Raw genomic sequence first — 16,230 nt, forward strand, 5'->3', positions numbered from 1 at the left:
CTTACATATTGTTACAAATTATGACGTAAATTGCCTTGACTAAGAAATATTTTTATTATGACAAAAGTAATGACTCCTATCACTGCGGGGTTGCTTCTCTTGTTATTTCAGAAAGCCGGTACAAAACTTTTTGAGCAATCTTCTTTCTTATAAAAAACATTCTGAGCAAAGTCCCCTTCCCCTCTCTGCCCTCCCTGCTACCTTCTTTCAGGCTGTGGCTGAGAGCTTTGAGTTCAATCTACCCTAAGTAAATGTTCCAACACTGAGCTACAGTGCAGGCCTCATCCATTCTGAAGTAGTGAAGAGAAATCCTGCTGTCTTACTAGAGTCGTGTTTAAGCTGAGAGTCAGCCAGTCTTCGTGATTTCAATACTAAACCTTAGTGCTTAAGAGCAGGGCACAGTTCAGTTTTACTTCACATCCACCATGAGTTCAACAACTGCTTCCTGTTTTACATTGTCAAATATGGTTTTAGCATACAACATGAGAGAAATTACAAATTAATACATTATCTTTGTATTTAGTCACAGAGCAAGTCACAGTAAGATCCAAGCTTAATTCTTTAGGAACTGAACAAGAAAAATATTTGGTGTGATGTTTTCTCCACAGGCACCTAAAGGAAAAGAATTACTAGAGCTCCATGTCAAATAGTGGTCAATAACCAGGATGTTATAGAAGGCAATAGAGAAAAATCAATGTAGATAAGTTAATAAAGCTTGATAGCATGTTAAACTCTTTAAAAGAAAGCCAAGAACCATACTGGAACAATGCTGGTAAAAACCTGCCATTACCAGATTGCTATGAATTACTGAAAAAACCTCTACACAGAGGAAAAGTTCTGGAAGACACGAAATGGTAGAATGTACTTGTACCTGCAAACCTCACTTCTGAGTTGTATAAACACAAAAATAAAATATCCACTTGAAACCTATCTGTCCTGTTACAGTTTCTTACGCCTATGATACCTGCGAGACCACCTAAGACCTCACGATACCAGCACTCTCTCTAGGATTCTCCAAGAACAATGTCTCAGTAGTTTTTCCCATCTAGGGTTCCATCTTATTTTTTTTCTTAACTCTCACACTCCACTTGGCTCCTGAAGTTAGTACACAGGTTTAGACTTAATACTGAGGCTGCGAGCATCAACTCTTCAGCATCAACTCAAGTGCCTGCTTATGATGCACTGTTGATTCCTGGTACTTAAGGTTCAAGTGTAAGTGATATCCTACCTCTAAGTTCTGCCCCAGATTCTAGGATATGTCTGTCTGACAGAAGAGGAAAACCATACAACAGATTCAGACAAAGAAAACAGAACATATGACTGGTTAAAAACACGAATACATCACATGCTTAAAACAAAAGAATAAAATCTGAACAGAAGATTACATCAGATATCAACTAACCTATTTGTTCTTCATATGCAAGTTCACCTTCAGCCTGACCTACAGACACCAAGCTAGAGAGAGAGATAGGACTGAGGATAGGAGCACGGGAACCACCTGAGGGTGCTTCTGTAAGTGTTGGGGATGGGGGCAGATACAGGAGCAGAAACCTGGGGATGGGGGCAGATGTAGGAGCAGATCTCTGGAGCTCTCTGGCCAGTCAGGTTAGTTGAATCGGGACTCAAGAGTTCAATGAGACTCTCTGTGGGAGGGAAGGAGGGAGGGAGGGAGGGAGGGAGGGAGGGAGGGAGGGAGGGAGGGAGGCAGAGGTTAGAGAAATTTTTCCCCAGTGTCAAATGCCTAGAAGTAATGGCTTTCCCCATGTAACCCCTGCTTCTCCTGGAACTCATGCAGTTCCGCACAGTAGAGTCCTCGATAGTCCACCTAACCCTCAGGTCAGGCCAGGGTTTTCGGCACTGCCTCTGCACTCCCTTACATACAGACGCTGGAGACCCTGTCTCACAGACAGAAGAGCTTTGGCTTCCTGAAGAATGCTTTTCTAGCTCTGGGTTTTAGCACTGCCTCCCAGTTCCTCCCTTCTGCTACAATTCTCTGTGCGCTCAGCCCAGCACTGTCAGCCTCCTTTCCTTTAGAGTTGTGCTTTCAGGCCAGGTGACCACGGATCAGCCTTGGCCTGTAAACTCAAGTGAACTACTACTCAGAAGGCTGCCACCTGGGACGGTAGCTTAGTGGTAGCAAGCGTATACAAGTTTAGTATATGCGGGGCTCTGGATCTGACCTCACGACCAGGGAGAAAGGTCAGAACAATGAAACTTAGTATTTCAAAGAAAATCTGTTTTCTCCTCCCTTGGAAACCTTTTTCTTGGCTTTCTTGGCTTTCGAGTTCCCTAGTCTACCACTGCTCAATAATTTATCATTAATATTCTATTTAATTTACTGTGTGCTGAACTGAGAAAGAAAGTAGCTCAGCTGGCACAGTTCTTTACCTCATAGCGTGAGCGCATGAGTTCAGTCCTCAGAACTGACGTGGAAATGTTCGGCAGTTTGTAGCTCTAATCCTAGAGCTGAGAGGTAGAGCCAGCAGGATCTCAGCTTTGCTGCCTAGCCAGTCTGGCCTAATTGATGAACTCCAGACCAACGGGAAACCCTGTCTCAATGGAGGTGGACAATGGTTTTCAGGGTACTACCAGAGGTTGTCCACTGACCTCCATAAGCATATACACATGTATGCACCACACACACCCTACCTAAAAAATTTACTATCTGGAAGTGATAATTTCCTCTATTCTTGGCATTTCTGTACCACGGTAATTACTGGAGGGAAAAAAGGTAGGGTACAGTAAAGTCAGGTTCCCTCTCTGGAGATACTCTACGACTGCATACTAGCCTCTTCTTTGGAAAGCTCTGTTTCTAACTCGTCTTTAAGGCAATACACAGAGATGCTTCCTTCTTTGCAAGGGAAGATTTATGGAATGGATAAAAATACGTGTGTATATTTATTGGCGGGCACCGCACATAAGCCTTTGTCATCTTAGGTTTGGGGTTCTTCCACAGTGCACTCCTCCATGTGTAAATAGTACCAGGCTCTTAATCACACCACCAACTGAGACACGGGCTTAAAGAGCAAGCACTAATAGGCTCTGGGCAGGGGCTAAAGAGATAGCTTAGCGGTTAGAGCACTGGCTGCTCTTCCAGTGGACTCTGGTTCAACTCCCAGTACCCACATGGTGGCTCACAAGCATCTGTAGCTCCAGTTCCAGGAGGTCTGACACCCTTGACCCGGCACCAGGCACACAAACATACATGCAATCATGAAGTAAAATATTTTAAAAATGCTCTGAACAATAAGCTATGTCTTCAAACTTAGATTTCATGTTTCTTGCTACAATATCTTGTAGTGAGATGCCTTGAGAGTCTGTTGAGAGTCTGTTAAGGGTTCTCAAGAATTTATTTAGGTATAAAATAGGGGTAAACACTCATTGATTACAGAACGGTTTAGACGCTGCTGCTGATCCAGCTGCCTTTGTCCAGTCGTTCTGTCCAGGGGTGAAGAGCAAGTTGCCTGCTCCACTCCGACCACCCAAGAGAGCACAGGAACAAAAGAAGGCGAGCCCCTCTCCCTAAACTTACAAGTTGTCACTTCTGCAGACAAGACCACGTCCTAGGATTCGTAAACCTCCAAAGTCATTGGCTAAAAGTATCGAAATCCCACAACAGTATCTATCTATCTATCTATCTATCTATCTATCTATCTATCTATCTATCTATCAATCTATCTATCTATCATTCTGTGGTTCATCTTCCGATTGGACATGGACAAATACAGATCTATAAATAGCTTCTTGAGAATTGAGGAGCTATGTGAGAAAAAACTAAACATGTTATGCATAAGGTGATTGAAAATTAAGATAACATCAACTTTCTATTTATTCCACTATGAACTAAAGGCCCAGTCACTAAACATCACACTCGATGCTAAAGACACAAAGATGAACACAACATAGCTCTCCCCATTTTCATAATACAGAAATCATTTTTTTTATTTTTACTTCAACGAGCATTCCTTTACATATCCCAGTTTACTCCGAGAAGCAGCTTGTGTTAGTACTTCTTATGTATCCTTCCAGAAGCACTCTGTGCCCATGTACACAGTACACATACACACCTTCTTCTGAAGCAACCAAATGCTAAAAATGACTATTGTTAACCGCTTGTGACATGGGATGCCTTTCTGTATGCTGTGAATATGTTTTATTACCATTGGTTAACAAAGAAGCTGATTTGGCCAATAGCCAGGAAGAATTAAGCCAGGCTAGAAATCCAAGAAAAGATACAGGAAAAAAGAAGGTGGTGTCAGAGAGACGCCAGCAGCCGCTAGAGAAGCAAGATGTGAGGTAATGCCATGGCCATATGACACTATATAGATTAACCGAAATGGATTAATTTAATTTGTAAGAACTAGCTAATAATAAGTCTGAGCTAATAGGCCAAACAGTTTGCAAATAATATTAAGCCTCACAGTGGGTATTCGGAAACTGGGGCGCAGAAGAGAAACCTCCAGTTACACCCTAGCTACCTACCTATCATTATTTTGGAAGATGGCGATTACTACTGAATAAAATAACACTCTGCCATACAGTTACAAGGACTTCCTGGCAAAATTCCCTATCAAGTTATTCACATGTGAAACTACAGAAAAACACAGGAAACATTTGTTTACTTCTATGATGAATTTTAGTATCAATCTGTTTCTTACCGAGGAAATGCTCCAATTATCACCATTCAACAAACACAACAAACTTACTGGTATGAACAAGAGCCATTATGTTACCCACACAGACTCTTTGAGATAGGAATGTACACGCACACACTGCAGATTGCAGATTTCTTATTTCTACAAAGCTCAGACTTTCTGTGTTGAGTCTTAGAGATGACTCGGGGTAACTCTGAAGCGCCCCAATGGCTGGATCTGAAACACCATCTCAACCAGGCAAAGGTTCATGCACTTACAGGTCTGAGTCTGGCCAGGAAGGGCTTGAGCACTCGGACTGCCTGCCTAACCCCAACACTAACACTTCTCCACAAGGCCTCATTTACTGCCCACTACCCTGGCAGCCTTGGGCACGCAGACAGAGCAGTGTTCCAACAAACAAGCAACAGTAACGTTTATGACTGGGACAAGAAAGTCACATAGTGTAACACTCCTGCTGAATTCTGTATTCAACAGATCGAAAACAAGTCACTGGCATATTAAGATTCTACAGGAGAAAGAGATCCTAACTCTCAAATGGGATAGCAAGTTATAGACAATTATGTGGGGCAAGAAATTATTATAGCTATCTTTCGAAAATATAATTTGTTATAATAACAATGTTCACTGCATGGTTATGTAAGCACAATAAACATATAAGATCAAGTTTTCCAAATGTGATTATATTTTCAGTTTTGGAAACGGACGCTCACATTCATACATCTTATGAAATAACTGCAACTTTCCTGTGAAGAAAGTATTGTCAACCAAGTTGAATGCAGAAGCGAGATAACATGGCCAGAGTATGGACCAACGCTGGATGAATCAAAGCTCTGACCCTTCTTCTGCCCAGGCAGTTAGCACTTCGTAGAGATAAATGAAACTCACTCTGAGCAGACCAGAACTGTACAAAAACAAGGATTTTCCGTAGGCTTCTTTACGTAGACGGAAGCTCCTCAAGAATGAAAATTTCCAACCAAATTAACCAGCTGTACTAGGTATCAACTGTCCACATGTCTGAATTTGTAATTAAAAACAAAGAGTAAAATGGCTAGGGACAGTCTCTGCCACAGTATCAAAAGGGATGCCTACGAGAGACTCAGCTTTTATAGGTGCTCAGCTCATAAAGGAAATAAATTCTAGGAAAACCGTCTAGATCCTTACACGGAATAGACACATGTACGTGCCAGAGAATGTGCACTGGGTGCTGAAATCTGGGATCTGCCACTATTTCAATTCTCGGAGTCTGTGTTTTCTCTGAGGATTCCAGGTTGTGGCCTTATCTGTCTCTATTATTCATTGCTCTCCATTATTCTTTGTCTACAGTTAGAGGTCAAGCTTCTGCAAAAGTGGAGAATAACTGTGTGCACTCCTTGCTCTGTCACCTTCTGTTAGCACCTACACTGGTAATGCTGTCTTCTTCTCATCTGACTGACTGTGCTTGTACAAACCATGTCAAAGCCAGAAGCACAGCTCAGTGGACAGCTATGAACTCTCTTGTAGCTTAACATCATAATCTTCCCCAAAACTGAATTTCTGCAGGTAAAAGGAAATTTATCAGTTCACATAAAATTTTTATTTGTTCTCATTATATTTTAAACCAAACCTATCTTCCAATTTTATGAGGGTCAGTCGGCATCCACATTTCTATGAAGCTATGCTCATCAACTTTCGGCTTTGCTTGCAATAATCAGTACCAACCACTTAGTGAATCTTCAAATAAGAATATTTTCCAAGACATCCAGCAAATAGTTTTCTTCAACCTGACAAAGCTCTTGTTTCACAACACCTAAGATAGTATGCTTTTCTCACAGCTTTCAAAGCCACAGTGTGTGGACGTACAACAAATCCCATTTGCTTGATTGTTCTATTAAAAAAATCCCAGCACAAGTGAAGAGAACTTATTAGTTATTTGAGATTACTGTAAATAATCTGTGTAAGTCTTTTCCTGTAACTTAAAAATAACAGAGTGAGTCACCTAATCACATTATCGTTCTGTAGTTCTCCTGTAGGTAACAATTTTATGTTAAGTCTTATATGCTAGGGAAGTCTTTGTAAAAATATAATAAAATAATACTCCCCAGAAACAATCTAATAGCTCTATAACACTCTGATGATCCCATTATTTTCCCTAGGAAATAAAATTAATGCTCAAAATCCCAAAATAAAGGAAGTATACGGTAGCACTTGGTCTGAGATAGTGAAGCTCTCATCAGGTGCTTCAGCTTGGAGGTCCCTGTGTTACAATGTTACAATGTGTTACAATGTGTTAGTGAGTTACAATGTGTTACAATATTACAATGTGTTACAACATTACAATGTGTTACAGTGTGTTACTATGTGTCGCAATGTGTTACAGTGTGTTACACTGTGTTACAATGTGTCACAGTTGCTCTGAAACAAGCTCCATTACTTTTCATTTTCAGTTCTAATCTATTCTTTGGTTCTTATTCAATAGTGATAGTATTTTTACGGCAAAAATAAGTATATAAAGAATTCAAGTAATTTGTCAAAGGTTATACTACAGATGTCATTTTTAATCTTATTTTAAGACTTATTTTATGTTTATGGTGTGTTGCCTGGATGAACATATGTACCATGTCCATGATACACATGATGGACATGGATGTACCATGTGCATGCCTGGTTCTCATAGAAGAAGTCACTGGATGCCCTATATCCGGTTATTGATGGTCATGAATCACTGTGTGGGTGCTGGAAACCACACTGAGTCTTCTTCAAGATCAAGAAGTATACTTAAACACTGAGTCTTCTCTTTAAACCTCTATATTACAGCTTATGAAAAAGCCAAGAATAAATCTTTTCTTCCTCTGAATTATTCTGGTCAATTGAAAATTCAGCTTAATTACAGCTCATAACTATGTATCACAGCTATGCTATTGGCTAGTTGTATGACTTAATTTTCATAGCTTCTTAATTTTAAATTTATTAATTTTCAAAATGAAGTAAGTTCAACCATACTTCATTTTAATGCAATCAAATCTTTTGTAATTTAGAAGCAGTAATAGAAACCCCACATACCATGAATTCATATAACTTCATAAGTCAACTTTGAATAGTCAACTTTGCAGGATACAAAATATGATGAAAACTTCATAGAGTTTAACATCAATTTGATTCCTTAAATGAATCTATGCTATCAGTCTATCGCCACACAGCCTTAGTGAAGGATTCTCCACTCAATACTAATCAGTTGTCATGTAAGAATGCAGGTCCAGTGAAGCCACATTTGCAGACTACTTAAGAAGTCAACATTTCGCCAGGCAGTGGTGGCACATACCTTTAATCGCAGCACTGGGGAGGCAGAGGCAGGTGGATCTCTGAGTTCCAGGCAAGCCTGGTATACAAGAGCTAGTTCCAGGACAGGCTCCAAAGCTACAGAGAAACCCTATCTCAAAAGAACAAAAACAAAAATAACAAAAAGAAGTCACCATTTCAGTCTGACAACCATGTCAAATCAAGAAGTTTATAGATATGCTTCAATTTCTATGCTTTAACATTAGGATCAGGTAAAAGAAATACATATTGGAGAACAAACCATACAGTGAATTTTGATTTGTTCCCATGCCAGTGAACATTAGTACAATACTAATTCTCAGTACCATGGACCTAAAGCTAAATAAGAGATAGTTTATAGTTTACCGGGTTACCATAGTATTCTGTAGGTAAGTTAGACTAGAAGTATTAACTTACTGTATTTTCTACTTACAACAGAGTTCTACCGGTCAATATGAGCACACTGTAGCTTGAGGACCATCTTACCTTCTAATATTAAGCTTTCAAGAAATTTGGTATTACGCAGATTATCGTGTCATTGCGTGGATAGCAAATCATAATTATACACTAACACTGTAGCTATACTAGAAAAATATAGTATATATCAGTATCACCAGATATCCATCACATCCCCCAATGCACAGGATAGCAATAATCAAAGAGATGATGATAACAAAATATCTTGTCACAGCAGAATTTCTTCATGAAATTTAGGATGCAAACCAAGTTAGTTTTCAAGTGGCACATTTCTTACTCAGGCAAAAAAAAAATTACTTACCCATGGTAAGTTAATTATATTTGACTGCAGCAGCCAAATCTCAAGATACTTATGGAAGAATAAACAGCCTTTTAGGGTCTGGGGAGGTGCTTTGTGGCAGTTTTTTCCTTAGGTATAACAGGATTCCATCCTGGGCTTTGCCCCTGGTAGCTATGGCAACTAGAACAGAACAACACAGTGCTAGCCAGGTCTATGGTACCAGTGATGGTATTAGTGCTGTTGGGACTCCCTAGGGAGTCAGAAGTCACCTGAGATTCAGATGCCAGGAGTATAAAGGGTAGAGATTTAACTGAAAGCAGGTCCCTATGATGCTGCCTTCCACGTTGTAGCCATCATGACAGGGTGGACTTGGCAGTGATGCAGCTGTGGGGACAGGGAAAGAACCATGCATGCTACTGCAAGCCCTCAATCTGCAAGCCCTACAAACTCACTGGTCTGACCAAGTTGACCTTTGGTCTCTCCTGGATATCAATCTGGGGTGATTAGATGTTCCTTTGTGCCTCCCCAAGAAAAGTCAATACAACAGGAACAAGTTCATTTGCAAAACTCAAGACCCGAGCTTGATCAGCATCCTAAAAAGCAGGGCGTGGGGGCAAGAGCTTGTAATGCTATCACAGCCAACTGGAATAATAGCAAAGTGCAGCTGAAAACTAAACCAAAAGATTTTGAGGGAATTTTTCCACGCTCATGGTAAGTTACCTGTTATCAGTTGGTTTCTGTTTGTTTGGTTGTTTTGTTTTCCCAAAAAATCAATCCCCAACTACTTAAGAATTTAATGCAATAAAGCTTTTACATAGAACAATGATATGAAAGAGTATTTTCAAAGCTTGTAATATGCTAATCCTATATAACTGGAAGCGGAGTCTAGTAAGATGTGTTACAACTAGCTGGTAAAGATACACGAGGAACACAAAGAGGCTACTTTAGTTAACTTACAAACTATTTTTTAAAACATACACTCTTTGAAGCTGACTGTTCTTCACTAACAGGATTTGGGGGAGAAAATCAGTTAATCCAGTGAATCATTTGACCGTACCACAAGTAGGGAACTTAATTTGCACCCACAGATTTAACAAACCCGCTGTCGGTTCTGTCCACCTCTATCAAAGAAGAAACTGAAAACTCTCAACTTGCATTACCGTAAGAAAGTCTAGCGAACTGGTTTTAATTAAAAAAAAAATCAGGCACAGAAGATGATCTGAACAAAAGGAAGTGCTCATTACAAATAGCAAAGACAGAGTGGATGGACGGATGGATGGATGGGAGGAAGGAAGAAAGGAAGGAACGAAGGAAGGAAGATAACTAGCACAACCCATGTCTTTGAAAATTAATTTCCTTTCAGATGTGATGTTTCTTAATGCATCTCATCTCGAAGTCAAAGTAAAACCGATAATGAGAAATTTCCATTACAGTAAAGCCATCTGGACACTTCTTAAATCAGAAGTAGCAACTGATCTCTTTAGTGCAGTTCCTGTGTTGTCAGCCCTTAACCAAGACCTCTAAGACCTCTCCACGTATTCACAAAACTTAACAGGTAGCATTTCCAAGTTCAAACTACAGCTGCAGCTTTTCCCAAGCTCACCAGGAGCTCCCACTGAGTTTTCAATTGGAAGCAGTTAATCTGAATGCAAATTGGGACATAGCAAGAGAACAGGGAAGAAGTCTCAAAATGCCTCACATACAAGAAATATGTTCATTAAGAACATATGTAGAGCACAGGACCCTGTGATTAGCCCTCGACACATCCAAAATAAGAAAGAAAGGAAACTGTACGTAACTGGCAATATCTATGAAAAAAAAAAACTTCAAAGACAAAAATCATAAAACTGCTTTCAAGATCTGCATTAATGGGTGAAGATCTGCGATCAATTCTGATAGGACAATAAGTTAGAACCGTAATTAATTGTGATGTAATACTTAAAAACAATTCAATCTTCGCACTTTGTACTTTACAAGCTGTGTTCAATCAATGCTGCCGGGTTTTCAATCCCACTAAAGGCTGCAGATGTTTATCTTTCTTTCACCATGTATTTCTCTTTTCAGTTAGCACTCTTCACTTTGCCTCCTGGCCTACAAGTCTAAAATGCTTACCATATGGCCTTTTGCAGAAAAAGTCTGCCAGCCTCTCCTATGTGGCGGTGCTATTCCCAATACAGCATTGATGGAGGTGGGTCTTGTATTTTTATCTGTTGCTTTCATTGGTTAATTAATAAAGAAACTGCCTAGGCCCATTTGATAGACCAACCCTTAGGTGGGTGGAGTAAACAGAACAGAATGCTGGGAGAAAGAAGTCGAGTCAGGCAGTCACCATGATTCTCCCACTCCAGACAGATGCAGGTTAAGATCTTTCCTGGTAAGCCAGCTCGTGGTGCTACACAGAATATTAGAAATGGGTTAGATCAATATGTAAGAGCTAGCCAATAAGAGGCTGGAACGAATGGGCCAGGCAATGTTCAAAAGAATACAGTTTCCGTGTAATTATTTCGGGTAAAGCTAGCCGGACAGCGGGCCAGGCCGCTCCCACTCACAACACAGCATCACCTGAGACTGTCTCAGCAGCGCAAACCTACTGGATCAGAAGCATGAGCTGTCCAGTGCTATTCCCAATACAGCATCACCTGAGACTCAGCAGCGCAAACCTACTGGATCAGAAGCGTGAGCTGTCCGGTGCTATTCCCAATGCAGATCACCTGAGACTGTCTCAGCAGCGCAAACCTACTGGATCAGAAGTGTGTGCTGTTCAGTGCTATTCCCAATGCAGATCACCTGAGACTGTCTCAGCAGCGCAAACCTACTGGATCAGAAGTGTGTGCTGTTCAGTGCTATTCCCAATGCAGATCACCTGAGACTGTCTCAACAGCGCAAACCTACTGGATCAGAAGCGTGAGCTGTCCGGTGCTATTCCCGATACAGCATCACCTGAGACTGTCTCAGCAGCGCAAACCTACTGGATCAGAAGCATGGGCTGCCCCAGTCATTTTTTTTTAACAAGCTCTCCCAACAATTCTTATGCAAGCTAAAATTTGAAAACTACTTTAAAAATCAAGATTTTAGAAGGTTTTATCCTCTTAGATAAATTATTTCTTTGAATCGATAAAATATGGAGTGTCACCCAATTATTTAACTGTTGAAAAGGTTTTGAAATTATATAAAGTGCAGCAAGATTACTGGCATCAGACACTGGTGATCACCACCTTATGGTATTCTGAAGACTCCTGTTCTGGCCCATGAGGCATGGTCACTAATTTTTATGAAATTTATTAAAATCATCATTGAAAATTAATCAATAGGCACTTAGATACGACATTAAAGTAGGTATTTATATCATGCAAATCATTACTTTTTTACTATTATTCATGTTGAAATTATTACTTCTATGTGGTGAATATACAATATAATCACGTTAGGAAATCAATAATCACTAAAAATAAATCCCAGTTATATATTGAACTCAAATGAGTTTCAATTAACTTTCATACACTGATGTCCAATGATCTGGTAGATACAAAGGTGTATGTGGATGGATGGATGGATGGATAGATGATAGATAGATAGATAGATAGATAGATAGATAGATAGATAGATAGATAGATGTGTGTGTGTGTGTGTGTGTGTGTGTGAAAGAGAGAGAGAGAGGGAATCTAAAGAGATATCTAAAGCCTCTGGAATTTGCAAACATTGCTAGTGAAAGCTAGTAGGCCAACTTAACCATCCCCATCATCACTATCCTTATCCTTGACTTAACTCCAGGAATTCTTCAAGCACCAATACTACATAAGTGGCGTACACCCAAAGAATTCTATCCCTCTGCAGTTTGAGCACAGTCCCTATCTGAGTCCAATTCAGAAAGAGCCTTGTAGGCCATTCATTTAGACAAAGCTCACAAACTTGCTTTGTTACTGAGAAACTGCCTCCAAAAAACCATCCCACACAGACAAGAATGACTGTAAGACATCAGAGATACGGGGTATATTTCAAACTTGAATTTCAAATATCAAAGTTTTATGATCAGAACAGACTTTGTACTGCTGATTTTAATGATTTTTCTCTCTCCAAAACAAACATTAAACCAAAATTTCCATTGACAGATACTACAAAAGAAAAAAACTGCACTATCCTAAGACATAGAGACCTAAGAAAAGGGAATGTCAAACAAGTGTGAGACAGTACTGTGAAACTGCCATTATCGCCAGATGACAGCAACAGCCCCAACTCTTGGGCTCCGCATTTAACATCCACCGCTGCTCGGTAACTGCTAATACTTTTTCACCTCTGTCACCCACTATTTCTGTAATTTTCCTCTCGCTAAATGGGGCTTTTTAATCATACCCTAGAAACTTTTTCAAAATTTCCTACCTATTTTCCCTTACGTCATCCCCCTCTTCCTAGTCAGCAGTCTCATTTCTACTTTTTAGGAGAGTAACTAATGAACCTTTGCTGTTCTCCGCCTGTCCTGCAATGCGGTGGCACTAGAGATGTGTGCCATTACCCGCTACTCACACATTTACTTCCATTACCATTATTTGTGGGCCATACAGTTCCTACAATTTTAAGAACCCCGAAGTGTGACTGTCTTACTCACTGTTCTCCTCCCCACGGTACACTCCATTGGCTTGATTGTCAATCAATATTGGGTTATAATAACATATACACAAAGTAATAGCTGTGATCTGCACAGCTACATAGAAAATTGCCTTAGTTTCTTATGGAGAAAAATCATTGTCATAAAAATATCCTTTAAGGGTTCCACCTGGGGCTCGAACACGCACAAGGCCCTGGTTCAACCCCAAGGCCACACACAAAAAAAAAATCTTTAAAATAAATACACCTTATTACTTAAAAGACAGAGTTAAAAAGTAATTCCCATTAATTAGTATGTCTTAGGAGTTGCTATAAATTCACTGACTCAAATAAAGATTATCTTCCAAGGTTTCAATGTTTTATTATTTTATATACGGCCTGACCATACAAAAACATCTTAACCACTGGAAATAGCAATGCAGAAGGAAATGGCTTACCTAAGGTTGACTGCAAAACCCATACTGCCAAGACACCTTTTTTTTTTTTTTTTTTTATGAAAGGCCTTACAACTAGACTTTTCTGCTCCAGCTTCATCTATACAGCCGTGTCTACCAATCCACGTATTTGTTCAAGGCCTACATTTTCAAGTTCAAGAGCTGGAAGTAAATGGCAGTATTAAGAATAATTTGACCAAATTTTACTGAACACCTACTATGTGAAAAGTGCTAGAAAAGACACAAAAATTAAGGTGTAAAATTCTTGAACTCAAGAGTAAATGTACAAAACATACAAATAACCCCATTAGAGATGACGTAAGTGCCCAAATGAATCCTGACAAGGTACCCCAAGTGTTGGGGGGGGCGGTCTGAGGAGCTTCAAAATAAGATGGGTTTCTATTTGGCGTCTTCTCATGTCTTTAATTTTAATCAAGCAAGAGCATTAAAGACGTTAAAATGATAAAATAATTTAATCTGTCTTGAGTATTTTTATTCCCTAGTTTACAACAGACCTTGGATATTTCCCCCACTAAAAAAAACATTGATTCAATATTTTGATGGCTTAGTTAAAATGAGTTTGAACTAAATCTCACCTGGAAAAAAAAAAGACTTTTTCTACACTAAACCTGTACCTGTAATTAAAATCCTTTGAACATGCAGATTTTAATCCGTAATCTGGATTAGCATTCATTAAAAATTCTACTCCTAGAGAAAGGGACTACAAATGGGATAATCCTGTTTTTACCAAAAAAAAAAAAAAGCTTGAAATATCAGCAGTATTCAATTAGAAGAAAAACAAGTGAACATAAAATTCAGGGTCATAGTTTTTTTTTTTTTTCTTCATTCAAACCACCTCCTCCTCCTCCTCCTCCAACCGCCTTCTTCCTACAGAACCGTCAAAAGGTCTGACTCAAAGCTCCAGGCATTAGCTCTTCCGGGAAACCCTACCACAGCACCACATCATGTGTAGATTCAGACACTTCCTTGAGGGTTCAGAATTGCCGGGGCCTACCCCTGAACAAGCGCTGAGCACGCTCCTGACAGATGAAAGGAGCACACTCATAAATAACTTGCACAGAGGAGTGGGGAAAGAAAGTCCCAGTGGAGGGACGCCAAGGAAGCCACTTTGAAAAAGAGGAAATTACAGCAGACAAGAGTGGAAGCAAACTGGGGAACCTGTACTGGGAAGAGAATCTGAGTTCTTACTATCAAAGGAAACTTTTCGCTCTTAATTACAGGACAGAATTATCAGGTGTTTTGGAAGTCTACACAGCTAAGCAGTATCTAATGACAATTTCAGGTTCAAATATATACCGTTTTATCAAGCATTGATTGCTCTGAAATATGCAATCTCTTGGGGATTAACTCTATACAATGGAACTAGAATCAGATTATGCAGATTTAGGCAGGGGGAGCCGGGAAAGAATAACCAGCGTGTAAATTCCGTAATGTGTAACAATGTCTTACAGTTCCCTGCTACTGTAGCCAGAAGAAGCAAATCAAGAAAACCGCTCGAGCCCGCCGTGCACACCGCTGTCACCCAACACAAAATTCAACAGCTAGCGGCTCCCGCCAGCCTCGCGTGGCCCACGGTCCGTCCCCACCTCTGCCTGGGAGGCTGTCCCCTCTCGCGCTCGGCTGGAAGTCGCCCTCCCGACCAACTTGCCGGCTCGCCCCGCGCCGGTGCCGGCTGGCTGCAGGCAGGCTGCTGGGGAGAGGTCGCGCCCACGGCGGAGGAAGTTCCGCCAAGTGCTCGGGCCGGCGGTGGGAGCGAGCCTGCAGCCGCAGCGACACGGCGGCCTCCCAGCCCCGGGGACGCCCCGCGCGGCCCGGCGACCGACAGCCGGCGTGGAGGAGGGGAGGCGCGGGTGCCGGCCGCCGACCCCACCCCGCGCGCGACCCCGCCGGCCCGGCTCCCCGCGTGCGCCCGTGCTCCCCGGGGAGGGCCGCCGCCCGGCACCCCGACGACCGACCGGTGGCCAGCCGGCAACTTTGCACGAGAAAATGCTCCACCAGCCTGCAGCACGTTGAAGGGGAAAAAGGGGGTTAAAAAAAAAATGTCAGGCTGTGACGGCGGGGAGGACTTACCCATGTTCCTCCCCCAGAGCGAGGAGCGGCAGGGCGAGGCGAAGGGTTCGCGGGCGGGCGGGCGGGCGGCGCGGCGGCGTCCTCCCTCTACCTCCGCGTCTCCCGCAGCCAGGGAGGGACCCGCGGGGGGCGGCCGCCGGGGAGGAGCAGCGGCTGCGGCTGCGGGCGGCGCGGCCGCGGCGGGGACGAGCGGCGGGGGGCGGGGCGGGGCGGGGTGGGGCGGGGCGGGCGCAGCCTGCGGCGGGCGCGGCTGCGAGCGAGCGAGGGAGCGAGCGTGCGGCCGTGCGGGCGGGCGGGCGCCGAGGCGCAGCCGAGTCCTCCCGAGCAGCGCCCTCCCGAACGCGCGGCCGAGCGCCCCGCCCTCCCCGCCGAGCATGCTCAGTGAGGCCAGCTTCGC

At 42.0% G+C, this 16,230-nt stretch overlaps 1 protein-coding gene across 4 annotated transcripts in view; it reads right to left on the reverse strand.

Moving 5' to 3' along the window:
* Positions 1-16,019, reverse strand: part of Rap1gds1 (Rap1 GTPase-GDP dissociation stimulator 1) — a 123,404-nt gene extending 107,385 nt beyond the window's left edge. For all 4 annotated transcript variants that reach the window (XM_057793531.1, XM_057793530.1, XM_057793529.1 and 1 more), the window contains exon 1: positions 15,834-16,019. In XM_057793531.1, the coding sequence (XP_057649514.1) occupies positions 15,834-15,837 (4 nt within the window). In that variant the 5' untranslated portion in view covers positions 15,838-16,019. The remainder of the gene's footprint in view (positions 1-15,833) is intronic.
* Between the last annotated feature and the right edge of the window lie 211 nt (positions 16,020-16,230).

The sequence above is a fragment of the Chionomys nivalis genome, chromosome 18 (genome assembly GCF_950005125.1).
Source record: "Chionomys nivalis chromosome 18, mChiNiv1.1, whole genome shotgun sequence".
Lineage (NCBI taxonomy): Eukaryota > Metazoa > Chordata > Mammalia > Rodentia > Cricetidae > Chionomys > Chionomys nivalis.